This window comes from Manis javanica, chromosome 11 (assembly GCF_040802235.1).
Source record: "Manis javanica isolate MJ-LG chromosome 11, MJ_LKY, whole genome shotgun sequence".
Taxonomy (NCBI): domain Eukaryota; kingdom Metazoa; phylum Chordata; class Mammalia; order Pholidota; family Manidae; genus Manis; species Manis javanica.
Genome location: NC_133166.1, coordinates 100,665,622 through 100,693,610, shown reverse-complemented (window position 1 = coordinate 100,693,610; position 27,989 = coordinate 100,665,622). Strand labels below are relative to the sequence as shown.

The 27,989-nt window shown below is 40.8% G+C and overlaps 2 protein-coding genes and 1 long non-coding RNA gene across 4 annotated transcripts in view; 2 read left to right on the top strand and 1 right to left on the bottom strand.

Annotated features, from left to right (window-relative positions):
- The window catches only part of CR1 (complement C3b/C4b receptor 1 (Knops blood group)), a 130,022-nt gene that overhangs the window by 73,100 nt on the left and 28,933 nt on the right, over positions 1 to 27,989 (top strand). Inside the window, exons 29-31 of one of the 2 annotated variants that reach the window (XM_073216998.1) lie at positions 806 to 881; positions 3,406 to 3,457; positions 5,849 to 6,640. The exons of the other annotated variant lie outside the window; for it this stretch is intronic. Of the exons in view, the coding sequence (XP_073073099.1) occupies positions 806 to 881; positions 3,406 to 3,457; positions 5,849 to 5,860 (140 nt within the window). The 3' untranslated portion in view covers positions 5,861 to 6,640. Of the gene's footprint in view, positions 1 to 805; positions 882 to 3,405; positions 3,458 to 5,848; positions 6,641 to 27,989 lie in introns of those variants that run through there. 2 annotated transcript variants of the gene reach the window in all.
- LOC140844488 (uncharacterized) lies at positions 7 to 7,301 on the bottom strand. The gene is made up of 3 exons (XR_012122892.1): positions 7,085 to 7,301; positions 789 to 864; positions 7 to 608 (listed from the first exon to the last, which is right to left on the bottom strand). It is a non-coding gene; the product is annotated as an uncharacterized lncRNA (long non-coding RNA).
- LOC108394126 (membrane cofactor protein-like) overlaps positions 7,182 to 27,989 on the top strand; it is a 49,741-nt gene continuing 28,933 nt past the window's right edge. The window contains exon 1 of the mRNA XM_073217020.1: positions 7,182 to 7,423. Within this exon, the coding sequence (XP_073073121.1) occupies positions 7,303 to 7,423 (121 nt within the window). The 5' untranslated portion in view covers positions 7,182 to 7,302. The remainder of the gene's footprint in view (positions 7,424 to 27,989) is intronic.

Here is a 27,989-nt window from a genome sequence, read left to right as displayed (position 1 = left end):
CTAATACTTCACCAGTAAGTATCCACTTATAATAAATGAAATGTGAAAAAGAAATCAAAGTGTATTGTAATTCCAGTTAGAAAGAAAATAACAATAAATTCAGAGCAAAACTGAGTGTCCTTTATCAAAGGTTCTGTACTAATTTAAAAACATTACAAATGAATAATCATTCTTCAGTGTCAGAAATTGTTTAATGTTTGGAGATTTAAGGAAGGGTTAATAGTGTTCTCATTCAAGAGCAGCAGAGGTACCTTAGGTTGTGCCTGGAGAATGCAACTTGTTCCTTAGTTTATAACCTGAGAATATTCTTCAGAATGCTAGTCATGACCACTTGCAGAAGTTGTAAGGCACAAAGACAATTTCCTAAGCCCATTTCTGTGACGTCCTACGTAGGAGGAATAGTTTGGGGTAGAGTTTGCTTCAAAGGGAATCAGTAGAACCTGTTGCATGCAGAGCGACCGCCTTGTGCCTTACACAAGACGCATGTGCAGGAACATGGCGGTCGGGTGCTCTTTCCACCCACTTGTTGAAATGCCGCTATTAGACTAAAGGTTATAAAACTGCTGTGCTCACTCCTCCTCTGTAGCCATTCGGTAGTAAGACTTGCACTAGATTGAACCAAAAACAGAGGGGAAATCTTCAAGGTAAGCCTAAGGGTAGGGGGTCTTCTTAAAAGCAGAATTTATAGTTATGGTTAAAAAAAATACCCATTGGCAACCTCTAGTGGGACTAGACATTTAGGTAAGAATTTAAAGCTTATGGGTCATGTTTTCCATGCATTTAATTACCTTGTTTTACTGCCTAGGCATTTTCTTTAGTGCGACCTTCTTCATTTCACCCTTCATTGTTTCCTGTTGGGTAATTCTAAAGTGCAGAAAAGGGTAAGTTCAGCTGTATTTTCCTAGAATGTGTTTATAACCTTACTTGCCTCCTCTTGGAAGCCAAAGAGAAATAAAAGAAAACCTCAAAAACAAAAGTACTAGATAAAATAAATTCTTATAAAGAAGGCCCTTGATGCACATTATGGATAGAGAAGTATTCACACTAAAAGAAATATGTATGATACCTAGAACAGTTTTTTTAAAAGCTTAGAATTTAAAAGATTTGAATTGTAGCAATGAGAAAAAAGGCTGAAGGAATTTTTCCAAAGGCGTTAATGAGGCAGTAGGTGTTCTAGTTTGCCTGAGACATTCCAGACTCCTATTTCTATGCACAGACCCCGTCAAGGTACTAGAGGTGACACACATATCACAGGCTGCTGATGTGCAAAAATTGAGGATTTGCTTTTGAGTATTAAAAACAAATATTTAGGAAACCCCACTTACTTTTTAAACTTGCAAAAACCTTGGAAGGATTACATATAAATAAAAAAATATTGTTTTCTGGGAAGAGAACATACAAAGCTTTTGTACTGGTTGGTTTAATCAGAACAAAATCAATGAGATCCATGTTATAAGCTTGATGAGCAAATTCCATACCCATGAGAAACAGTTCACAACTTTAAGTGAAAGGTTTCTCTATAGCATGAGTTCTAAACAAATGCAGTCTCCTAAAACCGCCTTTACAGAAATGGAAGTTTTGATTTTTCACAGGGGGAGCCAATATAAACTTTTAAAAAGTGAAATATTACAGCAGGGACAGAAATAATTGCTACCTCACTTAAAATGGTGCCTCTCCTGTGATGAATGTCAGAAAATGTTACTTACACAATTGCTATTACTGAAATTTAAAAGCGATTAAATACTTCCATTCACTGTCAATTCTCATATATGTTCATGACAACTATTGTGATTCTCCTAACTGTGGATGTTAAATGTACAGAGAATAGAACTTATATCTTCACTGTAAGAGAAAAAAGAGCCTGTGTAAGATCACAGTGCAAAGCCACACACACTGTGAGGTACAAATGCCACTATTCTTATGGTATACATCACCACCACTCACAATTACTTGAAACTCTGAAATGTATTGTTTTAAGGCACAGACACTTGCCTATAACAAATTTAGAGTCTTCTGACAAATACGCAGATGGTTTTAGTATTATTTCCTAATCCAAGTTTTAATCTTGAAAGAGGGGATTTGGCTGTGTTTTTCCTTTTAGATGCCTTGCCAAGGTTTCAGAAACTTGGAGCAAATTGTGCCCTAAGTTTCAAAGTGAAAGCTGCTGATTTCTTTCTTTCAAAACTGAAATTTATATAATTAAATTATTCTATTTTTTTCCTCTGCCAATTAGCAATAATATAGATGAAAAATCTAAAAAAGGGATTATCTGTTTACATCCCCAAGAAGGCAACGGTGTTCATCTTCAAACTCTGCAAACAAATCAGGAAAATAACAGGTACATATAGTGTACATATAAAAACCTAGTACATATATTGAATTCAAAATGTTTCAACAATTCAAAGCGGAACCACGATCTGAATATGATAATAGTGCACCAGTTGGGTCCCTGATACCTAAGACGTCAGGAAGTCCCGCCTGAGGGGAAATGCCCTGGGGGTGGCTGGCTCCTCTTGGATTGATGTTGTGTGCAGTGGTTGCGGGGACGACTCGGTCAGGCCTGTGCGCAGGCAGTTTTTCCAAAGCTTTCCGACAGTTTTGGGCATTTATGCTGTGAACCTTCCAGAAGTAGTAAGCTTTTCTCTTTCTTGTGGACCCCAAGCCTGTGCCACACGGGTGTTCCCCCAAGTCCTGCAGCTTCTCTTAAATGTGCAGGACGTCTCCCGGGTCCCCAGGAGACTCCTGCTCTACGTCGTCCCCTGCTTTCCGACTGGCCCTGAATTCTCTGCCGCCCTGGCCCCCTGTGCCTGCCTCCCTTTCCTGTCCTCCTCCACGTGGGCTTGTTACCACACCTTCCCCCTTCATCCCACCTATTCATGGCAGCCTGGCCAGAATGGGTTCTGAGTAAACGTTTGGCTGTTTGCTAAAGGTTCCCGGTGAAAGGGAAATTTCTCTGCCACTCAAAGCGCCCACAACGCACAATTGAATACTAGCAATCAGTGCACTAAAAAGTGACCATTTTTGTAAAATAAAGTTTTACCGGAACACAGCTGCATCCACGCATTCACCTAGTGTCCACGGCTGCTCTCACGACAACAGCAGGGTTGAGAAGCCACAGAGACGCATACCCTGCGTGGCATACAGAGCCAAACTATTTCCCCTCCTCCATCTTAGCCAGTCATTTACCAGGTCCTTGTCCCTCTGCTATTCCCGGGAGTCCTGACATCTCCTACCATAAGGTCCTCAGGGCGCTGTCAGAAGCAGCAGTTCCACAAGACCTAGGAAGGACTTAGGCCCTCCCATCGGAAGCAGTACAAACAACACCTGTTAGTCAATTTCCTTTCTTCCTGTCCTACTTTCCCATATCAGTGTGCTTTAATCTAAACCTGCCATTGATATCTACAGGTCAGAAATACTAAATTCAACAGAGGACAGTAGAAGTGACCACAGGAATAAGGTAAGTGCTGGGAGAGGCATTTTATGGTTAGTCAAAATATAGGCAATTCAAATTGTTTTAAACAAAAATATACAGGATCTGGTCATTTTTCTCCTAAATGGATTTGCAAAGCCCTGTGTTTCTTGTTTGGCTTCTACTCACTTTCATTCTGCCCAATGGCTTCTTTTTCACAAATGTTTATGGAAGTAAATGAAATGTGTGTTACTTCTAAAAACTCAAAATTAGTAATTTACATTTTGAAGCTTTAATGATCTTCCAAAACAGATCCTCTTCAAATATGTGTTTGCACATGCTTTGGAATGGGTGGCTAGTAGATCAAGGGGATATAGAAGTCATGAGTGAAAATAGCATGGCATTCCTAAACTAGTTTTTCCAGTGTTGTGCCAATAGTGTAAAGGGTAAATAGCATTATTCCTATAATAACACAAATATATATACAAGAGAACAGAAAATAACGGAGGAGATTTTAAGACAAAATAAAACAGAATATGTGCTTTCAAAGATGCCTTAAGTTTGGCTTCCAAGGTTCTTGGGTAATGCATTCAATTGCTTTACTATTGGGTACTAGGATGAAAAGTTGTGCAAAATGAATCACAGCCAGCCTGCTACCACAATAAACAGACGAAACTACAGAGGACTGTGAGGGGAAGAGTTGTCTTCATAAAACTTCACTTAAAAATATTCCACAAAAGTGATTAAAATCTCACATGATTTCACCTCATTCCCACAGGTTACCTGCCTAAAACACCTGTCTACCTTTCTTCCAATCTAAGTTGCATTAACCCAGGTCAGAGTCACTCACCCGTGAAGCTCCCCCAACCCCAGTCCAATGTGATGTCTCTCATTGAACTCACAGCATTTCCTGTCTACACCATTTTTAAAATGTACTATTTTCTTTTAAGAGTAGTAAATACACATTATGGAAAACACAGAAAAATATAAAGAATATAAAAGTTGACTACAGAGCCTACATTCAATGTAAGAATACTCAGGTACTCTGAAGCCTCTTTGCATATTATTTTACATTTGAAGGGTAATAACTTGACTATACAATATAAGGTTATACCTTGACTGTACAATATTGAGTCCTGGCTATTTTTCACCAAACGACAACCATTTCCTCCATCATTTGTGCCAAACTGTATCGAAACACATAGCATTGTATTTGATATTTCATGTGTTGTTTTTTGCCTTTTAACTCTTTTGCCTTTATTTACTTGCACATTGATTCATTTTTCAAATATTGATTATTTATAATGAACCAAACATTGTGCTTATGTGTTTTCGTTCCGATGCTAATTTAACTTCAATAAGGACCCCTTTTTAAATTTCTCACAATTACCTCAGTATAGACTTAATCAAATGAGATGTATGGTGAATATTTAAGAACAAATTAATCAATATTACATCTATTCTCAACTTTTTGAAAATGTTCATTTGCCTTAAGGTGCATGTCAAAGTGTGCATGAGGACTGTTGACCACCTTTTTAAAATAAAGTAGGAAGTCCTTAAAGAATGTTTCCAATTTCCCTTCTAAGGTTGGAATTTGGACTACAACATTCCACAGAAGCAAGTTTAATCATTTGTGGCAACAAATGGTAGACAAGGAGTCAGTGAGAGTCTGTAACCAAACCTAAGGCCTGTGTAGCCAGGCCAGGTGCAGGGGCAGAGAGGGTGACACAGGTACCCAGGTCCACTGCAAAGACACAGCCAACGTGTTGAAGGACATGAGAATATTCAAAAGTGGTGCAGGTAACAGAGGATGTCGGGGAGTCTCCTGAGGTAGAAAGAGTGGTGAGGTGGCGATAACAAGTGGGGGTGTCAGGTGAGCTGATGGGCCTCCTCGGGGCTCTGGTGGAAGGACAGTGATACTGGCCATAAGGAAGAGGGGAGACTTCAGCACGGCCAGGAAGCCCTCGGGCACCTTGGACCACACAGCCCTCCTTTCCGTCTTGACTGTGCTTAGGGGAGGATGTGGTTTCTGAAGCTAAAGTCCCTCCAAACTACCAGCTACTGTTTTCTTTCCCCCTGGCACAACCATGGTTCAGAAAAGAGGCTCAAGGAAATATTTTGCGTGTTCAATGAGGAACCTCTATGTTTTCTGGAGTGAGGCTTTTTTTATTTAGCTGCTCCTCTCTAAGATCATTTTTCCTTTGACAAAAGAAGGGAAGGTCAAGTTGCTCATTAGTCTCTCTTTTCTCTATTCAGTGTCTCAATGTATGCCATACTTTCTTCTGCCCTCCACAGCAACCACACCCAGAGAGCAATAAACATTTCTTCTGAACTTGTAATGCATGTGTAATGCTAGCATAGACATTATCAGCATATAAATTCTGGGTATTTCAGTATCTCCTATGCTGTCATCTAAATAGAAATATCCTGTTATTTCAGTGTCTTCCTTGACAAAGTACTATAAAGTTGGAGAACACCTCAAATTCAGATGGTTAGCTGGAAATCAGCCAGTTCATTTCAACAGAATAAGATCTGAGACTCATTCAATCTTGGAAGTGACTTCACAGAGATGCAAACGTGTGCATATGAAGATGCTGACACTCTCCTATGTTACAGTGAAGCTCCAGCTCTTATTTGGGTTTGTTGCCACTCTAACCCCTTTCCTTGTGCTGAGAGCACACAGTGTGTTAGGCAAGGAAAGGACTGCACTTAGATATATAAATAGTCTGAATTGCTTAAAGGAAGATGGTGTGAGTTAGGATTTCTGTTTACAAGTTTGTCTTCTTCCTAATTTTCAAATGTATGTAATGTGGTGGGCTCATTAAGGAGAAATGGGAAACTGCAGGATGAAGATATGGAAAACAAGTCAAATATAATTATGTTACCCAGTGATTCCACAATATTTTTATTCACTTTGAGAGTCTTTATATACACAAATTTCCTTCTCCAGCAGACTGATTTCTATAGTGCAGAACCCACTCCTTTTAGATAGACTGGATTAAAATATATGCTAATATCAGTTTTCAGTTTCTCTAGGGATAAAATGTAATTTCTGTTTTAAAATGGCATTAAACTACTATAGGGGAGATGCGTTAAGACAATTCAAGAGAAACCTCAGAAATAAAATTAAGCCTTGGATATTTCCTAAGCTCTATTTCAAAAGCACTTTGTACTGTGTTCTGTATTAAAACAATACTAAAATTTAAATAAAATAATGATTTTATAATAAAAGGAATTAGCTTTTATATGGATTCAGAATATACTAAAAACTAAGAAAGCATAAGTTTTAAGAGTTAGCATACTAATAAACGTGTATTGACACATTCTAAATATGTAGTCTGTAGTTTTTAGTGGGTTTGCATCTTTATAGATCAAAATTTTAAATGCAAAATTTAATTTATCCATTTTCTGACCACTGAATTGTGACCAGCACCTCGTCAGCTCTGGTTTCCCTCCCACCCTTCCGGAGGTGGGGCGGGGCCTACGAATTCCGCGGTGAACCCGCCCTTCCCCGGCCACAGCCAGCCGCCATTGGGCTTCCGGGAAGGTCTGCGAAGGGCGTGGCCCCACAAGGCCCGGTCACGTGGGAGGAGCCCGGGCGGCGCGCGCACTCGAGGTGCGGCTTTCTCTCAACCTGCGGCTCCAGTCAGGGCCACGCCCCGTCCCCCGACTTACCCGGCCGCTGCCAGCCGAGGCCCCGCTTTGCAGGTCGCTGATTGGCCCAGCCGTCCAGAGTAGGTGTTTTTTGCCTTCACTCGCGCGGGGTCCCGGCCACGCCCACCTGTGGTGCCGCGTTTGTCTCTGAGAGATAATGGGGATTGTTGCGTGTGGTAACTGGGCTCTGACAGGTTCGTGCGCGGCCGGCAGCCGGTTTCGCTCTGATCTCTCGGAAAATGACGGCGCCTTGCGCGCCGCGCAGCGCGCCTCCGGGCCGCTCCGAGAGTCCCCTGTGTTTCGGGTGCTTCGCTGGGATCCTTTCGATGGCTCTAGTGCTCCTGCTACCCCTATTCTCAGGTGGGAGCCTGGAGGAGGCGTGCGCTCCGCCGGCCAACTGGGGCGACCCGGGAGCGGCCGACTGTTGGCAAGGACGGGGCAGCTTCGCTGCGTGGGTGGCGTGGGAGGCGCAGGTGGGTGGGCCGGGGTCTGGTGTGCGGGGCCTCGTAGCCCCCGAACTGGGAGCTGGCGTGGGTCTGCACGGTGTGGCACGGCTGGCGTTTACCGGGGTGCGCCTCGCGAAAGCTCGCTGGGTGTTTCCTGAACGGAGCCAGTGGCGATGCGGAGCGCAGACCAGTTTTGTGTGTTGAGGGCTGTTGCTGCGGCCCAGGTGCGTGGGGAGGTGCCAGGGCCCGTGCAGCGCCCCGGAGAGCCTCTCCCTGTGTTCCCTAGGCGGGGTGATGCCTGGGTGAGTGGGGTGCCATGCAGTCTGGGCCAAGCTGGGAAACCCTGGCTGGTGTTGCCTCGAATGTGCTTTAGAGAAGTTGTGGGTCCTGCGGTCACTTGTGGGGCGAGGAAGCCCACCACTGACTTCATATGGAGGCTTGAAAGAACATGTGGTTGAGTTTAGCGCCTGGTAAACCAGGCTCTAGGACGAAAGTGACTTCTGTAGACCTAGAAAGGAATGGGAAGTGAGGTGTAGACGCCAGAGCCTGCTTTTCCATGAAGCATAGAAAGTTATAAATGGGTTGTGTGGACAGTGGGAGAGGGAGCAGGACAGTCAAGTTTCATCCAGTTCCAGTTGGTCAGAGACCACGGTTTTCTCAAGGTACCAATGCGGGCTGGGGTGTGTGTGGCCCAGTCAGAGGGTGTTATATTAATATGTGCAGGTTTAGTGAGCGCTTGCACTTTTTGCACATACAGGGAAGGCGAACAGTTCTCTTAATCCGTGCTAGAGCACTATTTCACTTGCCTGAAGCTCACGTGGAACACTGGGGAATTTTGTGAGTGCAGCCTGCTTTACTAATTAATGGTATATACTGTTACGATGTAGCAGAGCAGCCTAATAATAATCATGTTGTAAATTATCTAGAAAAAACTAAGTCAAGGTGCTGTTTTTCTGAACTGGGAATGTTTAGTTTGAAAATCTTCATAGGAAAGAAATTCCATGTTTGGAGCAAGAGAAGCAATTTGATTTTTTAAAAAGTGTGATACTGGACTCAGTTATTACAGTGTATAAAGGTTGCAGTCAACTGATTCCCAAACCACATTTTAAACTCAGCACATTGTTGAAAGCATGTCTTTCATGATGAATGTCAGCAAGAAGGAATACTTCAAATTAGTGAATAGATTCAACTATCCAGTTGAGATTTCTTTTTCCATGCAGAGCTCTAGGTGTGAAAGTCATACTAGGAATCCTCGTTTCTTTGTCTGCTTTCAACTGGTTACTGAAACTGAATGCAGAAAACAAGGGATACTTTTATAATTAAATAACCAGCGTGTTGTCCAAAGATGTTATGTACTTTTACCTAGGATGGAAATATTTAGCACCTCTAGCCCACTGTATTTTCCTATTGTAAAATGACAATGTCTGACTCAGGTATTCAGTAAATTTAATTATGTTAATAAAATCCAAGTCTACACTAATACTGCTTTTAAACAATGCTTTTAATTTTTGTGGCTTTTCCTTGGCCTTTTGTTTTTTGGCGGGCAAGTTAACTGAGGAACACTTAGTTACCAAGTTCAGCACAGTGGAAATGTGGAAAACATTTGCCAGTAGGTAGATTTCAGGACAGAATGTAAATGAAATGTTGGACAGTGTACTTACACAGAATTTTAGAATTTAGGATATAATATGAAAGGAGAGTAATGTTTCAGTTGGTTAGCGTTCCCTTGACCAGTCTCTCCATCTGAAGTAAGATGGAGATCCAGGGAGGAAGAAAGAAGAGCTTCCTCAGGGATCAGAATAAGGTCTCTCTCCTTTCTCCTAACGCCCTTAACCTGATAGGAGGGGCCTCTATGTTCATTTAGCCCTTTGGGATTTTACTGGCTGTGTCTCCATCACATATTGTACAAAATTATTCCAATGGATTTGTTAAATTTTCTAGCCCGCAGTTAATAAACCGGAAGAGGAGTGGCTGAAGGAGAAAGGGCACTGTTTTAGGGAGGAAACCCCTCCCCTCTCCCCCAAAAATTTTTAGAAAAATTCTAAAAGCACATCAATAGAGTAGCTTTACTGTAGGGGTATATTGGATAAACAGCCCAGACAGCTACCTCAGGGAGCTTCTAAGGGAATGAATGCAGGACTGATCAGAGAAGAAAGGTTCAATTTAAATAATATCCAAGAAAGCAGGGTTTAGTTTTGTTCTTTTCATGTGAGGCTTTTCAAAGTAGTAAATTCTGATGTTTAAATGTCCTCTAAACACTTATAAATGTTCAGTTCACTAATATAAAACAGGAAATGAAATTTTCTATTTTGAAATACTTTAGTAGTGATGGTGTGAAGTCCACAGTGCTATTTAATAACCACCTCTTAACTGTAGCCTTTCTTGAGCACCCACTGGGCACAGCGAGTAGCAGAAAAATGAGGCATGTGACCCCCGACTGCTAGGATCTTGCCTTCCGAGAGGAGCCTGGGCCTGAAGTGACGAGGTATTATCAGTTTGTGTTTCAGACTCAGGAAGAATATTCTGAGCACGGCTGTTGAGTATAGAAGACTTCTTAGAGAAGCAGTGAGCTCTGAAGTGAACTGGGGAGTGGAGGAGGATTTTGTGTCTTCAGTTTATTTGTTGAATGAAAATTTCAGCCTATTCCCCAACAAATCAAAAGCTAATAGTGTGTTAGTTAAATAAAATAAGGAAAGTACGTCCTCCACTCCCACCACCACTTGGCTAAAAGTATGGAACGATCACTTAAAATCTTGCCCAGAACCTTCTTTCCGTGTGTTCTGTGGTTACCTACCTGCTGCCAGGTCATAGTCTGACCAGTGAAAGAGAGAAAATACTTCATTTTCATGTTCTTATTCTCTTATCCCTAGATGCCTGTGGTAGGCCACCAACATACTTTAATATGAGGGTCAAGGGTGCAATTAAAAACAAATATTATATTGGCGAGAGAATATATTTTGAGTGTGTCCCAGGATATTATCACTTCACTATTCATGTGATGTCGGGTGTTTGTAAACCTGATAACACGTGGACTACTCCTATGGTGGAAGCATGTTTAAGTAAGTCAACAAAACCTTTTCTTGTTTTTTTACTTTTGCTTTCTCTAGCGATGTTTACATATCTTAGAATTCAGTTTTCTGGTATGACAATGAAGATTTTCTCATGTAAAACTAGATTTTAGATAGCAATACGTCTTTTCAGGCTATGAGACATATCCCAATATATCATTTCTTGGCAATTGCTTACCTGGTTAAATGTGAATTTTAGGTTTGTCTTTATAATCGAAAATAATAGTGCATGAATTTCAAGAAGCAGTGTAGAACTTTAATCTTGATTCAGATCTGTTTTGAAATTGGTATTCAAAATGAAATTGTAATTTTTCTTGTAGAAAAAGAATGCCCAAGGCCAGTAGTAAAACATGGTGAAGCATATTCCCCAAATAAAACCTTTGAATACCAATCAGAAGCTCATTTTTTTTGTAATGAAGGGTAAGTTAGTCCTTAGAAGATATAAGGTAAATGTTACTGATTCCATTTCTGTTTTATTTCTCTTCTTAAGCATTCCTATAAAGTTGATTGCATTTTGTTTCCTTTGTGACAAGTTGTGCTTGTGGTCAAACAATTCCTGGGCTTTTTATGGAGATGGTCATGATATGCAATTAATGAAAAGAAATTTAAATTGAAGGAAAGCAAAATTGTACAATACTTAGACTATAGCTAATAAGCTTATTGTAAGCATCAAAAAAGTATGGTAATCATGGTGATTTTATCCTTGACAACTTAGTACAACCTGTTTTAAATGGCCAACCTCTCAGATTTGAAGGAAGTCTTATATAAATCTTATGTATAACAACAGAGAATGAAGTCCTCTATTTTTATTATCTTCTCTCTGGTTGTTCTACCTATTATTGTGAGTTGGGTATTGATGTCTCCAACTATTATTGTAGAGATTCCTATTATGTAGAAATAAGTATTTCTTTAATTCTGTCAGTTTGTGCATTATGTATTTTGATGGCCTGTCATTAGGTGGCATGTTTCTGTTCTACTTGCTATGTGAACATTTTATTAATATATAATGTCCTTTGTCTCTTGTACCCTTTTTGATTGAAAGTCTATTTTGTCTAGTAGTAGTATTTGGGTTTCTATTTGCATAGAATATCTTTCTCCGTGCCTACACTTGCAACCTGTTTTGTCTTTTGATCTCAAGTGAGTCTCTTCTAGACAGCATATAGTTGGATCATGTGTTTTCATCCATTCTGCCAATCTCTGCTTTTAATTAGAAAGTTTAATCTATTTAAATTTGAAGTAATTACTGATGAGGAGGGGCTTACTTCTGTCCTTTTGCTATTTGTTTTGTATATGCCTTTTGACTTTTATTGTTCCTCATCTCCTGCTTTACTATCCTTTTGTTTTATTTGCCTGTTTGTTATGAAATATTTAAATTCCTTTGTCATTTCCTCTTATGTGTGTTCTGCGGCTCTTTCTTTGTGGTTACTAGGGGGATTACTCTTAATATCCTAAAATTATAACACTCTAATTTGAATTTATGTCATCTTAACTTTATAACATGCAAAAACCCTCCATCTTTATAGCTCTATCTCCACCCCATTTGGTTGTTTATGTCACAAAATTGCATATTTGTACATTGTATGTCCCAAAGCATAAGTTAATGGTTCTTTTAAATGTGTTGGTCTCTTAAATTACATAGAAAGCATGATTTGGGGTTAAACGAAAATTATAGTAGTGCTCGGTTTTACACCAATTATTTTTTTCTTTAAATGTGTTAATCTCTTAAATTATGAAGCCTCTGGCCTCCAAAGTCTCTGATGAGAATTCTGCTCATAACCTTATTTAGGGCCTCTGATTCATCTATCTGTACCTGCTTTCAAGATTCTATTTGTCTTTGGAAAGTTTGATTATTATGTGTGTCTTAGTGTGGGTCTCTTTGAGTTCATTGTACCTAAGGTCATGAACTTCTTGCATGTTTATATTCATGTCTTTCATCAAAGTTGGGAAGGAAGTCATCAGCCACCATTTCTTCAGATACTCTCTCTCTACCTTTCTGTTACTCTTCTCCTTCTGAGACTCCCACAGTGGGTGTCTTGGTGCACTTCTGATGTCCCACAGGTCCCTTAGGCTCTGTTTGCTTTTCTTCACTCTTTTTTTCTTCCGTCCCTCTAACTCAGTGATTTACGTTGTCCTATCTTCATGTTCATGATTCCTTTTGCTGCTGCTCAAATCTGCCTTTAATCTCTTCAGTGAATTTTTCATACTAGTTACTGTACTCTTGAGCTCCAAAATTTTTTTGGCTTCTTTTTAGTTTTTCTGCCTGTTTAGGGATATTTCCATTTCATTCACACATCATTATCTTGACTTTCTCCACTTCCCCATTTAATTCTTTAAGCATCTTTAAGAATGTTATTTTGAAGTTTTTGTCTAGTAAATCTGCCTTCAGGGCTTTTTCAGGACACTGTCTATTGATTTATTTTTTTCTTTTAGAGACTTCCTGTTTTCTTTGCCATTCTCTTTCCTCTATGCCTTGTGATTTTTTGTTAAATACTAGACATTGAAATGTGATAATGTGGTAACTCTGGAAATCAGATTCACCCCCTTCCTTAGAACTCGCTGTGTTTTGGTATTGCTTCAGTTTATTAGTTTTGTTTTTTTGATAATTGTAGGATGTCTCTGTGCCAAGGATCAGCTTGAGATGTAAACTAAAGATCTTCTCAGGTCTTTTCTGAACCTTTCCCTGAGCATGCATGCTCATGTTCTAATTTTCCCCACATACGCAGTTGTTTTTGAACGTCTAGTCTTTAATGTCTGACTCCTGAGAAGGAAAAAGTGAAAAATGAAGTGTGGGCAAAGGGCACTGGACCTTAAATCCCCTGGGAGTCACTTCAGTTAGGAAGGGGCTTGCAAGAGTAAGAAGAGGTGTGACAATAGCTGCCGACCTCTTTGTCTGCATCTCTGTGATCAGAAGCAGCAACAATAATCAGAGCAGATCTTGGTACTTGGAGGATAGGGTCTTTTTTTGCCACTGTAGCTCTTGTAAGCTGCATATAAGCTGCTCTAGGAATACATGTACAGCTGCCTGCCACATTGCTGAGGGTACAGGAGTGGGTAGCTGCTGTTTTCCTAAGAGCTGAAATTGGTGCAACTTTCCTGTCCAAGTGTTCCCCTGGAAGTTGCAAGCCTTCAACAGCCTCCAGAATTCCGAAGTCATTATTACATCAGGCAGATCTGCCACTGCAATTGTTGTTTAGTTGGGAAACAGACTTAGCACTCCCTACTCTGCCATTTTCCCAGAATCCTATTCTTAACACTATAATGTAGAGAAAATGTATGAGCCTTGATGGAAAAGGCAACTGGAGCCATGAACAAGCAGATTCACTGACCATTTTTTAATAGTAAATGACAAATACCGAATAAATAGAAGTATTCATGGTCCAGTGAGAGTCCAGCATGGAGAGAGCCCTATAATTTCAATCAGAGAAGATTCATTATGCAGTAGTATTCTTGAGCTATTCTTAGAAAGATATTCTGATCTAAAGAATATTAGCAGTAGTTTAAAATGACTTAGCACTCTTATGTGCCAGTTGCACATAAGATCATGTAAACAATGTCATGAGGTATATATACTATGATCCCCTTTGATAGGTGAGGAAACTGAGCAAGAGACACACTAAAGGACTTGCCAAAGCTCAAATAACATGTCAGTCATAGACCTGGGGCTTGAATGCAGGCAGGCAAGCTCTAGGGCCAGTTATTATCCTTACTGAGCAGAATGTCGTGAGCAAAGGCATAGAAATGAACATGTAATATGATTGCCAGAGACAGCAAAGAGACCAGACTGGCAGGCGTGACAGATTGATTTAGATGTCTTTGCTTTTGGCCAGTGTGGGCTCACATGCAGAAACTCTGTATTTGATTAAATTGCAGATGTGGATATCATTTTGTTATGTTATGTCATTTAAGAAGCTTCTTCCTTAAACTGTTATACTACAGAAAAACAACCATATAAGATTTATTCATTATTCTGTTCATCTTGTTAACTGATAAAGAAAACAGTAAGTTTTTCTTTTCTCATTTAGTTATTACTTAGTTGAGAACAAAGTTATACTTTGTATTCTTGTTGGAAATGATGTGAAGTGGAATGATACTGTCCCAAAATGTGAAAGTAAGTAAATTCTCACTTTAGACTAATTTAGACCAGCAGTCCTCAAAATTTTTGGCCCCCTGGATCCCTTTATGCTTTTAAATAACAAAGGTCCCAAGGAACTTTTCTTTATGTAGGTTATGTCTGTTGGTATTCATTATATTGGATTCAAAACTTAGAAATTTTTAAAATAATTATTTATTAATTCACTTAAGAACACCAAACTCTAAAATATATCTATCTATATATATATAAAGAAGAACAGCAAACTCTGTATGTGTTGACCTATGCAAAATAATTTTTATGAAAATTAAAACTTTCTCAAAACAAATACTTGGAAGGGTGACATTGTTTAAAGGCTTAAAGGAAGATATCTGGATTCAGTCTGTTACATTATCACACAATTTTTAGCCTTAGAGAATTTCACTGTATACTCCTAAGCATGAAAGTGAAAAAAAAACAGTATCTTGGTGTTATTGTGAACCTCCAATTTATATTGATCTAAAGAATATTAACAATAGCTAAAAATGACCTACACTCTTAAGTGCCAGATGCTAAGTCATGTAAACAATCCCATGAGGTATATATACTATGATCCCCTTTTGATAGATGAGGAAACTGAGAAGAGATGTATTAAAGGACTTGCCAAAACTTTATGAAGTATAAAGCCTTTCTCAACTAGTACTGACTTTATTTTTAATCACAAGCATATTTTATCATTAAATTTCCAGCATCTTTGATGATTAGAACAAAACGTAGCTCGGCCTTCCAGATAAATGTAGGTATTTAAAAAGTTCTTTTCTGAAAGTTCCTTTCTACATGGTTTGAATTTTGGATAATACAGTTTTTCACAGAAACTGTCTAAATGGATGTTGTATTCAGAAGTAGTAGAAATCATCTTACAAATTAACAGAAGGCAATTCATAGGACTAATGCTATCTTAATCACCATTCCTTTTGCTTTATTACCTCTTTTTTTTCCTCGTTAAGAGGTTTACTGTAAATCACCTGGACAAATAAAAAATGGAAAGCACACGAATAGCCACAGGGATATATTAGAATATAATGAATTAATAACTTACAGTTGTAATCATTCAAAAGGACCAGAAGAATATTCACTTGTTGGAGAGAGTAAGCTTATTTGTTCTGGGAATGGCAGGTGGAGTAGTGCCCCTCCTCAGTGTAAAGGTAGTATTTCCATTTCTTTCTGTCTTTATGAATATTGTAGAAACACTTTGTAAATAGTTTTACCTGTAAGTAAACAAAATGGTCATATGTGCTTCCTTCCCCTGTTAAATATTTCTAATTTAATTTAGTATAGGTAAAGTTGAATCAAAAATAGTTCTAGTGAAGTTCCCCACTCCCACCCCACATGTTGTTGGCATTATAGTTTATCCATTGTGAATTACTGTCTATTTGCATGACTTAGGTTCTTTTTGCCTGAAACAACCAAAAACTACAACACACATAGGCTTGAGAATAAGAAAGCTTTTCTTATATTCCAAGACACCGGAGAGTTCTGGCTACAGGTAATGGTAGAGTAAATTGTAAAAGACTAACCCTCTCAGCAATGAGAATGATTAGCTCTGGGTAAAATAAATTTGAAAAACAATCGTTAAGGCACTAGAGAGTGAGTAAAAGCAGGGAGACATGGTAGGGGATTTGACTCTTGGAAGAAAGGAACCACTGAATAACAGCAAAATATTTACTCTTTTCAAGTGCACAATGAAATTCTCTAATACCATATTCTAAGCAATAAGATAATTTTTGACAAGTTTCAAAAAATTGAAATCATTTAGATTGTATTATTTGATCATTGATGAAATGAATGTAGAAATCAAAACAAAGATACCTGTACAAGTACCAAATAGTTGAAAAGTATGCAAGACACTCTTACCTAACTCATGACTCATAAATTACGAGTGTTTGAATGGAATAAAATGAAACACAACATATGCAAGTATCACAAATTGTGATATTCGGCAAAAGCATTCTTAGAGGGAAATTTATAGCATTAAATACTCATGTTAGAAAGAAAGAAAAGTCAAATCAAATGTAGGTATTAGCTAGAAAAGAAGAACAGATTAAACTCAAAACAAGAAGACTGAAGGAGATACTATAGAAATCAGCGAAATCAGAAAGAGAAAATAATAGAGAAAATCAGTGAAACCAACAACTGGTTCTTGGAGAAGATTGATAAAATAGATAAACCTATAGACAGACTGACAAGAAAAAAAATAAATTTATTACAAACATCAAGAATGAAAAAGAAGGCAAAACTAAATATCCTGCAGACATTTAAAGGATAACAAGGGAATATTATGAAAGCAGTCTTTTGCCTATGAATTTGACGACTTAAATGAAATTGACAAATTCCTTGAAAGACACAAAATGCCAAAACTCAGTCAAAGATAAAGGTAACCTGAATAGTCCTATATCTATTAAAGACATAGAATTTGTAGTTAAAAACCATCCCACACTGATAACTGCAGGCCCGATGTCCTCAGTAAGGAATTTGACCAAACATTTCAGGAATAAATACTAGTACCCAAGAAATAAACAAAAGTCTTCAACTTATTTCATGACAACATTACTCTGATACCAAAACTGGACAAAAACATTGCAAGAAAATCACAGTAATCCTTAATGAATATAGAACCAGAACTTTTCAGCAAAATAACAAAATCAAATCCTGCCACATATAATAATAATACCCAAGTAGGATTTATCCCATAAGTGCAAGGTTGGTTCAAATCCAAAAATAAATCAGTGCAATTTACTGTAGCAAGAGAGTATAAAAAAAGAAAAAAATATGATCATCTTAATAGATGTAACAAAAAGTGATTGACAGAATTCACCATCTTTTCAGGATAAAATATCTCAGCAAAGTAGGAATAGAAGGGGCCCTCTCTCAACCTAATAAAAGGCATCTACAAAATCTCACAGCTAACATTATGCTTAATAGTCAAAGACTAATTTTTTTCCCCTACGGTAGGAACCAGAGAAAGATATCCATTGTCACCCCTCTATTCAGCAATACAGGAGGTCCTAGCCAAGAACTCCCACAGCTCAATAATAGAAAACAACCCCATATTTTAAAAATGGGCAAATATTCTCAAAAAGCAACACAATGGAATAGAAAGCAGCAGTGATTGATTGGTGCAGGTTGTGGGGGGAGGGGAGGTTCATCAGAGTGGCATGAGGAAGTATTGGCAGATAATGGAGCCTTTCTGTGTCTTTATTGTGTTGATAATTACATGATTATTTGCATTTGTCAAAACTAATACAGCCATACACTTAAAAGGGTGAATTTTACTGTATGCAAGTTATATTCACTAAACCTAACTTAAAAGAAAATCATTAGTGCAATTACTAGCAGATTGGCACAACAAAGAATGGGTCAGTGAACCTGAAGTCAGAACAGTAGAAATCCAATATGATTCGAAAAGAAAGAGTAAAAGCAGAGAGAAACTTACAGAGCTGTGGAAAAGTACCAGTCAAATATACATGTTATTGGGGTTTCAGAAAGAGGGGAGAAAGAACAGTACAGACAGTTACTTGAATAAGTATTGGCCAAAAATTACCCAAACTTGAACCAGAACAGTAATCCCACATGTCCAGGAAATCTAGTGATCCTAGCAGAATCTACCAGGAAATCCCCACTAAACTAAACACATCATGGTAAAACTACTGAAAACAAAGGATAAAGAAAAGGCAGCCAGGTGAGAGGAGAGCCCCCACCCCAATAAGAATGCCCGCTGACTTCGCTCAGGGACCTGGGGGGCCTAGAAAGCAGCACCTGCTGAGGTGCTGGGAGGAAACAAAGCTCTTCACCTGGAATTCGTGGCCAAGGGGCATCCTCCAAACCTGAAGTGATTAAGAACATTTTCAGATAAACTGAAGCAAAAGAGAATTGGTCACTAGCTGACCTGCGCTCCAGGAATTGCCCAGGGAAGTTCTTCAGGCTGAAGGGAAATGACACCCGGTGGAAATTCAGAGCCCCAGGAAAGGAGGAGGAGCCCTCCTGGCTTAGAAGCCCAGCCTGATCTGGCGCTTGTCTGTTGCTCAGATTTAACCTCAGAAGATGTTGTCCAGAACAAGTCACCACCCAGCCTTGTTACGGTTTTGTTTTTGTTTTTTATCCCAATTCTCCCAAACCTGTAACAGATTCTGAAATCGATCTAGAGGGTCATTGAAAGGAAAGGAGTGACACACAGCAGCAGTTCACTGGAGAATTCTGCTTTATTAGGGAAAGGTGCTGGGTTATATAGGAAGGGGCATGGGGTGATTGAGGTGTCACTTCTACGGGGCTGGTGGCTGTTGGCTAGGTGCTGGGATTGGGGGGGGGACGAGAGGTGATTGGGCTTCAGGTGGTGCCAGTGGGAACCGAGTACCCCCCCACCCCCACCCCCACCCATTGGGATATTTCATGAAACAGTTGGAGGAGTAATACTGTGGGTACTGGGAGTTACCCATGTAGTGAATGGCGCAAGACCAGTAGGGACATCCCCCATAGGAGTCTGGCCATCGCCTGCAATAGGCTTGTTTTTGGTCATAGAGGAAGCAGAGGTAGGGAGAATAAGGGTAGCTGCTAGTGAACACTTGGGTGGAGGGAGGAAAGTGGAGGTATAAAGGCTCAGAGAAGCCTTTCAGAGGGCAGTCTGATGTGGCAATGAGGGCAGTAACTTTTGTTTGATGCTGTGTGTAAGTCTGTCTGACTTTGAATCGCCATACAAAGGAGGCTGGGGTGGTGGGGAAGACAATAGGAATGAGGAAAAAAAGCGAGAGAGCAGTAAAGGAGGAAAAAGTCATGATTCGGGTATGGATGGCAAAGGGGGTGAACAGGATTTTGGAGGAAAGAGGACAGTAAGGTCAGGAGTCTGGAGGGAGGGAGAGTCTGTAAACTTTTGTAGATTAAGAGATCTTTTAGGTGATGTGGGGACAGAATGGTAAGGGACACCCTGAATGTCAGTTTATGAGCTGCCTTCTGCAAGAGCTGTCTAGTGGCTAATGCTCGTAGGCAGGGGGCCTATCCCCGAACTGTGGGGTCTAATTGCTTGGAGAGAGAAGCTACTGGGGCAAAGGATGGGCCATAATATTGGCCTAGGACTCCTAGAGCTTGACTGGACCTCTCATGAATGTATAATGGGAAGGGCTTCAACAAATCAGGGAGATGGAGAGCTGGGGCTTCCACAAGGGCTTGACGGAGCTTAATGAAGGAGTGTCGGGGTGAGGAGGATAATGGTTCTTCAGGGGGGCCCTTGCTGAGGTCGTATAGGGGTCTTGCCAACAGGGAGAAGTTAGGGATCCATGCTCTAAAATACCCAGCCAGGCCTATAAAGGAAAGGATTTCTGTCTTGGTTTTGGGAATGGGCAGGTCAGAGAGGAGCTGTTTTCTGTCTAAGGTAATGGACTTTCTTTGTTGAGATAGAAGGAATCTGAGGTAAGTGACAGGAGGGGAAGAGATTTGAGCTTTGACGGGGGATACCTGGTAACCTCTGGAAGCTAGAAGGTCAAGTAGAGAGGCAGTGTCAAGTTGAGACTGTTCACACGAGGGACTGCAGAGTAGAAGATCGTCTACATATTGTAATAAAGTGGACTCGGAGTGATCATGATGAAACTCTTTGAGGTCCTGAGCTAGGACCTGTCCAAAAATATGGGGACTATCTTGGAAGCCTTGTGGCAAAACTGTCCAAGTGAGTTGTTCAGAATGTCTCGTGCATGGGTCCGTCCAGGTGAAGGCGAAAAAATCTTGGGAGGAGGGGTCCAGAGGGATAGAAAAAAATGCGTCCTTGAGATCTAGGACTGAGAAGTGGGATGCCGAGGCAGGCATCTACGATAAAAGGGTGTATGGATTTGGAACTAAGGGATGGATAGGGACAACGGCCATGTTGATGAGGCGAAGGTCTTGGACAAGGTGGAAAGATCCATTGGTTTTTTTAACAGCTAATATGGGGGTATTAAATGGGGAGTGAGTGGGTCTGAGGTAATTTTTGTTTAAGAGATCTTGAATGATGGGTTGGAGGCCTATGAGGGCTGAAGTGGTTAGGGGGTATTGGGCCTGACAGATATACTGAGAGGGGTCACGTAATTTGATAGAGGCAGGAGGACATAGGGCCACGGAGGGGCTTGTAATGTCCCAAACTTTGGGATTTACAGGGTGTATGAGGGCGGAACCGGAGCTTTCATTGGGTAGAGGGGGGTCGTCGGCTATGAGGGCCATCAGAAAGGGAGTACTGGGGGCTGTGGGAGTGGATATAGTTATGGAAACGTGGAGGAGAGAAAGGATGTCCCGTCCTAGTAAAGGGATGGGACACTGGGGCATAACCAGGAAGGAGTGGGAGAAAGGTGTGGGATTGTCTTGGATTGTGCATAAAAAAGGGAGGGTTTAATGGGAAAATCTGTTTACCTCCTACCCCGACTATAGGAGTAATGGCAGGCGTGGTAGGGCCCCAGTATTCTCGCAAGACTGAGAAGGTGGCTCTTGTATCTAGGAGGAAGGAGATGGGGTGACTGTCTACTATTAAAGTAACCCTGGGCTCCTGTTTGGTGATGGAAATGGTCGGGCGAGAAGCCCCCGGGCCCCGTCAATCTTCTTCTGCCAGCCCCACTACGGCGGGCTTAGGATGGGGTTGTTCATCCAGCCTCCCCTTCGGGTGGTTGGGCAATTAGACCCCCGGTGGCCCTTATTGTGGCATCTGGGGCATGGGTTGGTAGGAGATCTGGGGGAGGGACACACCCTTGACCAATATCGTTCTTGTCCGCACTTGAAACAAGCTCCTGGGTGGGGGGGGCTTGTTTGTAGAAGGGCGCCCAGGTTGTGGTTTTATCAGCTGGGCCAACATTTGGAAATTGGCCTGATCAGCCTTTTGTTTACGGCGTTCTTTCTCCTCCTCTCTGTTATGGAAGACTTTAAAGGCCACTGTTAGGATCTCAGTCTGTGGGGTAGCGGGGCCCTGTTCTAACTTTTTGAGTTTAGCTTTAATGTCGGGGTAGCTTTGAGCTAGGAAGTATGTCATAAGGACATGTCTTCTGTCAGGTGTTTCTGGGTCAAGGCTGGTATACTGTAATAGGGCTTGAGTGAGTCTGTCTAAGCTACATCCTGGAGGGGGGCAATAATTTTGGAAGGCCCTCGGGACCGAGTCTGAGGGGGACTGAAGGGTTCTGGCTCAGTCTGTGGGGGAGTGATGCGGTCTAGCCACGCCTAGTCAAGCAGGTCCTGAAGTGCGGAAGGGGGGCAAAGAAAATAAAGAAAGATAGAACCGGACTGGGAGGGCTGACGCTCCCACGCGTCGCCAGCCAGCAGCCCAGCTGCTTGCCTCTGCCAGCAGCTCTAGTTGGGCTTGAACTCACGACTCTGAGGTTAAGAGTCCCCTGCTCTACCAACTGAGCTACAGCAGGGCTCCAGTTAGTTGCTTATGGAATGTGTAAACAGAATGTTCTTTGTTCTCCATTCCTGCCACATCGGCAAGTGGGGGAAGGGCATAGCTAGAAGCAGGGGTGGTGTTTCTACACATCCTCAAGGTCTCCCTATTTTCAGAGTGAGGAGTCTTGGCTCATCTTCGAGGACAAGATATGTTTTTGTGGACAGATAACTTCCAAGGACTGCACCGGTTGTTCTCTAGCTTGTGCTTTCCCATGCTGCGTTCAGACATGGGGGAAGGTGCTTTCCCATTCTCCCTACAAACATGTGAGAAGACAAAGGCGGTCCCCAACAGGGGAGAAACAGGTGATGAGGGCAAAGACGGAGTAGGCCCCCGGGACTTAGTTAAAGGGGGGCTGAAAGGCTCAGGCTTAATCCGCAGGGGATGAAGGCGGAGGAGGTGAGATGGAGGAGGAGATGGTGTGGGAGGAAGGGAGAAGGGCTGTTGTAGGAGAAGAAGGGTAAGGGAGTGAAGGGGAGGCTTCTGCGGGGGCGGTGGTGGTGGTGGAGGAAGGGGGAGGGGCTGTTGTAGGAGAGGAGGGGAAGGGCGCGGGAGGGAGGCTTCTGTGGGAGAGACGGCTTGCAGTCTAGGAGAACTTGGGGGGGGGGGGCCGGGGGAGGAGGAGGCAGAAAACTTCTATATAGGGAATCTCCTTCCATTTTTTCAGGCGCTGGCAGTAGTTAAAGAGATTGCGAGTGATGTTAGGATCAAGAGTTCCCCCTGCGGGCCATTGGTTGTTATTGTCTAGGGGGTATGTCGGCCAATCTAGGGGGCAATTTTTACGGAGAAGTTTTGGTTTTATATCAGTTGTCAGGGAGAGGGTAGCCAGATGCTTAAGCAGGCATTCAAGAGGTGAACTTTCAGGGAGGGATGAGGAGGCTCCCATGGCTAAAGGACAGAGAAGGCAGACAAACAGGGGAAGACGAACAGAGATCCTCGGACTGGAGGCAGACCGCAAGGAGACAAAGGGCGTCTCCGATGATCCTTGGTGGTCTGCGGAAACTCGTATACGAGTCGGAATTTCTTAGGAAGTGTGGGTCATCACCCAGACTTCCCTAAGAAGGCAGAGTGCCGGAGTCACGAGGTACCTAGTACTAGGAATTTTCGGCAGACAGAACGGATTTTGGCGGACGGAACAGGAGGAGGAGGGGGGAAAAAAAGAAGCGTTCTCATCTGCAAGGGAGTCACCTCTTTTATGGCTGTCGGAGGGGGGCCTGAGGGTCTGCTGCAGCCGTGAAGGCCTGAGGCAGGGATTTATGGCTGTTGGGGGAGGGACCTGAGGGTCCACCGCAGCCGTAAAGGCTTGAGATGAGGATTTATGGCTGTTTGGGGAGGGGCCTGAGGGTCCCCCGCAGCCGTGAAGGCCTGAGGCGGGGAGGGTTCCCTCCTCATCCCCGAGCATCAGGGCCTTGCCGGACGATCACGGTCAATGGCACTGCAATAGCTCGGGGAAGAGCGGCCTGCTCCGGGGGGGGGGGGGGGGGGGGTTGGGGGGGGGGTGGCGGGAGGGAAACTTACCTAAAGGCCTGAGAGGAGTGGTGAGTGTGATGAGCCAGCGCCAGAAAAAGAGGACAAGGGCAAGCTGCTGCTGGTGTTGGGGGGAAGACGGGGCCCAATTGGGGTGTCCCGTCTCCCGGGTTTTGGCACCAATGAAAGGAAAGGAGCGACACACAGCACCAATTCACCGGAGAATTCCGCTTTATAAGGGAAAGGTGCTGGGTTATATAGGAAGGGGCATGAGCTGATTGAGGTGTCACTTCTACAGGACTGGTGGCTATTGGCTAGGTGCTGGGATTGGGAGGGGGGCGAGAGGTGATTGGGCTTCAGGTGGCACCGGCGGGAACTGAGGACCCCCCCCCCCCAAAGAGAGGCCGGAAGTTCGCCATCTTACTGGTGGGGGTTTTGAAAGGAAAGAATTTTTTGTGAGAACTTACCAAGAGGAGAAATTACAGGGATCTTTTTAAGAAAAATAATCAAAACTCCTCATAGGATTGTTCAGTCATTTTTTTTGTCATCAATTAGAGAAAGACTGTACCAAAAAGACCAGTAGTGACATAGGTTTAAATATGAAAAAATGCCCAATAACTATAGAAAAGAAAGAGAAACAAAGAAAAGGAAATGATACAAATTATGTAGTATCATACTGCTTGAATGGTATTTTTTTTAAGATTGTTATGTTTACTCTGAAAACATTATTTTTATGACTTATTAGTAATTAACGGTCTAGGATCTCCATTAGAAAATACAAAGTTAACTTTTAAGATTTCCTTTACAAAATGCCTGTGAATATTGTTAAGCACACATCTTTATGTGCTTGTGCAGATATATATTTAGGTTAAATTCCCAGAAGTAGAACTGCAAAGTTTGGAAGTATGTGTACTCTTCATTTTGAGAAATAGTCTTTTTAAAAAGTAAATCAAAATTAAATTCATTTTTTTGTTAATGATTTTATTGATAAGGTTGGTGAATTGAATCAAGTTTATTTTCCAGGTCCCAGGCCTACTAATAAGCCTCCAGTTTCAAAATACAAGGGTTCAGTAGCTCGTTATCCTTACTTACATTGTTAACACATGTATATAAGGTAGTGGGTGTAAAAGGATGTCTTGTTTTTTAATTTGCATTTCTTTCCCTGTCAATGAGGCTGAACTTTTTTTTGGTCTCCATTTACTTATTCATGTCCTTTGCTCATTTTTTTTTTTAGGTTTCTAAAATACTTGTTGATTCATGAGAGCCCATTATAAATGATAGCCCTCTTTAAAATGAAGTGAATATATTTTTGGAGAGGTTTTTGGCCTTATTTTCCCTAGTCAGTTTTCTTTTAAGATTCTTATGCTATTGGTTACAGACCACATTTTATAACCTTTTATTACATAAGTAGCATATAAATACATTTTTATAAATTTTCATAAACACCAGAAAGTATACATTTTTATAAACACAAAAAAGTATACAGAGTGTAAAATTAGTTCACCTCTTTCTGTAGTCAGTTACTTAAGTTAATAGTTTAGTATGTCTTTATTTTTTTCCATACATTAACATCCCTGTATGTGTAGTTATACATATGATATGATTTGGTGGTTTTTGTTTTTGTTTTTTCTTAAAATTGGCATCACTGTACATATTTTCCTGAAACTTGTGCTTTTTCTACTTGATGTCTTGTATTGGGGTTGTATTTAGATTTATTCCCATCTTTTTAATGATGCCTTTAATATATATACCATGTTTTATTTATTCTAACAGTGGTCTTTTATATGTGAAGAGGTTTTACATTAATTGGTAAATAGATATATTTACATTAAATAGGTAGATGGATTAATGGTTATATTGATCTTCTCCCTAATGGCTGTGAGTGTTGTATCTTTCTTATAGAAGCTTTAGGTCTTCCCCATGAAATTATATAAACATTTCAACCATGATTTCTGATTGCATTCTTTATATTCAATCGTTGGTATGATTTAAAATCGTTACAATATATGGAGTGATGCATTGTTCCTCTGCACTCCCCTACCTTCATCCAGTGGCTGGGTAGCACCTTTTGTTTGATAAGTTACCTTCTCTCCAGCTGTTTTGAAGTGCCAGTTTTCATCCTACATTAAATTCATAGGTGTTCTGTCATCTTTCTGCTCCATTCAACTCTGTCCATTTTTGTACCAGCACAAAAAACAAGAACATTTTTTTCCCAGTGTACTTCTGTGATATGTTTTAATATCTGGCAGAACACTTCCTTTTTGGAAACATACAGGCTACCATGTATGTTAATTTCTCTAAATCAACTTCAATTTTTTACCATTTTAACCATTCTGAGTATACATTTTACACCCTCCAACTCTGCTGAATTCATTTTACTAGTTCAAACAGGTTGGTATGTGTGTGTGTAATCTTTAGGGTTTTCTGTATAAAAGATTGTCATCTGTCATCTGTAAACAGAGATTATTTTATTTCTTCTTTCCCACTTTGGATGCTTTTTCTTTTTTACATAATTACTTGGAACTGAACTTTCAATATATATTGAATAGAAGTGGCAAAAGTGGGTACCCTGTCTTGTTCCTGATCTTAAGGGAAAAACCTTTAGTCTTTTCATCATTGAATGTGATGCAAACCATGGGATTTGCATAAATGGCCTTTATTATGTTGAAGCATCTTTCTATCCCAGATTTCATTTTTATGCCTCCTCGTTTTAATTTTAAGTAGAACCATGATGAATTCAAGGCTAGTTTTGAGAATACATTCATCATCTATTTGTTCTACCACAAACTATTGTCACAGGAAATTCAGGGAAAAGAAGACAATGTTTATGATAATGAATATAAATTTATAATATTCTATTATACTACTTGTGGCGAGAAACATTAATTTATAAGGAAAATGAAATTATAAGCAGTATTATATAAAAGTAAAAAATCAAAACCAAAGAATTTTTTTTTTGGCATCATCAATCTACAATTACATGAAGAACATTATGTTTACTAGGCTCCCCCCTTCACCAAGTCCCCCCCACATACCTCTTCACAGTCACTGTCCATCTGCGTAGTAAGATGCTGTAAAATCACTACCTGCTTCTCTGTGTTGCACAGCCCTCCCCGTGCCCTCCACGCACTATACATGCTAATTGTAATGCCCTCTTTTTTCCGCCCTTGTCCCTCCCTTCCCACCCATCCTCCCCAGTCCCTTTCCCTTTGGTAACTATTAGTCCATTCTTGGGTTCTGTGATTCTGCTGCTGTTTTGTTCCTTCAGTTTTCCTTTGTTCTTATACTCCACATAAGAGTGAAATCATTTGGTACTTGTCTTTCTCCACCTGGCTTATTTCACTGAGCATAATACCCTCTAGCTCCATCCATGTTGTTGTGAATGGTAGGATCTGTTTTTTTCTTATGGCTGCATAATATTCCATTGTGTATATGTACCACATCTTCTTTATCCATTCATCTACTGATGGACATTTAGGTTGCTTCCATATCTTGGCTATTGTAAATTGTGCAGCAATAAACATAGGGATGCATCTGTCTTTTTCAAACTAGAGTGCTGCTTTCTTAGGGTAAATTCCTAAAAGTGGAATTCCTGGTTCAAATGGTATTTCTATTTTGAGCATTCTGAGGAACCTCCATACTGCTTTCCACAATTCAAAACCAATGAATTTATAGATCCTTCGCTTTATTTAGTCTTTCTTTCTTTTATTTATTTTCTTTTTTTTTCCCCCTAAAATATCCTGACCCCATTGAATTTCTAACCATTGAAGATGTTTTGGAATTAGGTATTATTTTGTTTTATTAATAAACTTGCATTATGAGACCTTAGAATTCTGCATGGAAGTACCATATTCCAACTGTTGGTACTTAGAGAAGAAACAAGGTATCAAATTATTAGTAAAAATTGACACCTATGATTATTTTAGTAGCGTAGATACCATGACAAATGGGATAGTATGTGCAGACACATGTAGGTAATTTCCTCGAACCTAGTGGATTCTAGTTGTCCTAGGAGCTTCTGTAAGTACTGTGTGTGGCAGCTTCAGCACAAAACAGTGAAGGCTGAGATGCCCATTAAGAGTTTCTCAAGGGGGATCCTAACCCTGAAATCTGGCTGGAAGGGTTCTGTGGTTAATATGACCTGGATGACTAGCAGTCCTGCCAGAACTCGATTGATCCAGGTTTCCTTTGCTGTAGTTTATAGATGATCTGATCAAAATTAAAATACAGCTGCAATCTGGAGGCCCATATGTGAACAACTGTGTTCAAACCATTTGCATTTTTCCCCAGATCCAGCACTCCTTGCTTTGATTGTCCTTACTCTCAGTAAATATCCCAGACTTTGATACCACTTTGATCAAAACATTGCTGTAATGAAGTCTATTTTTTACTGATTTTTCAGTTTCTGTAGTTTTTAATAGCTAGAAAGTAAGTA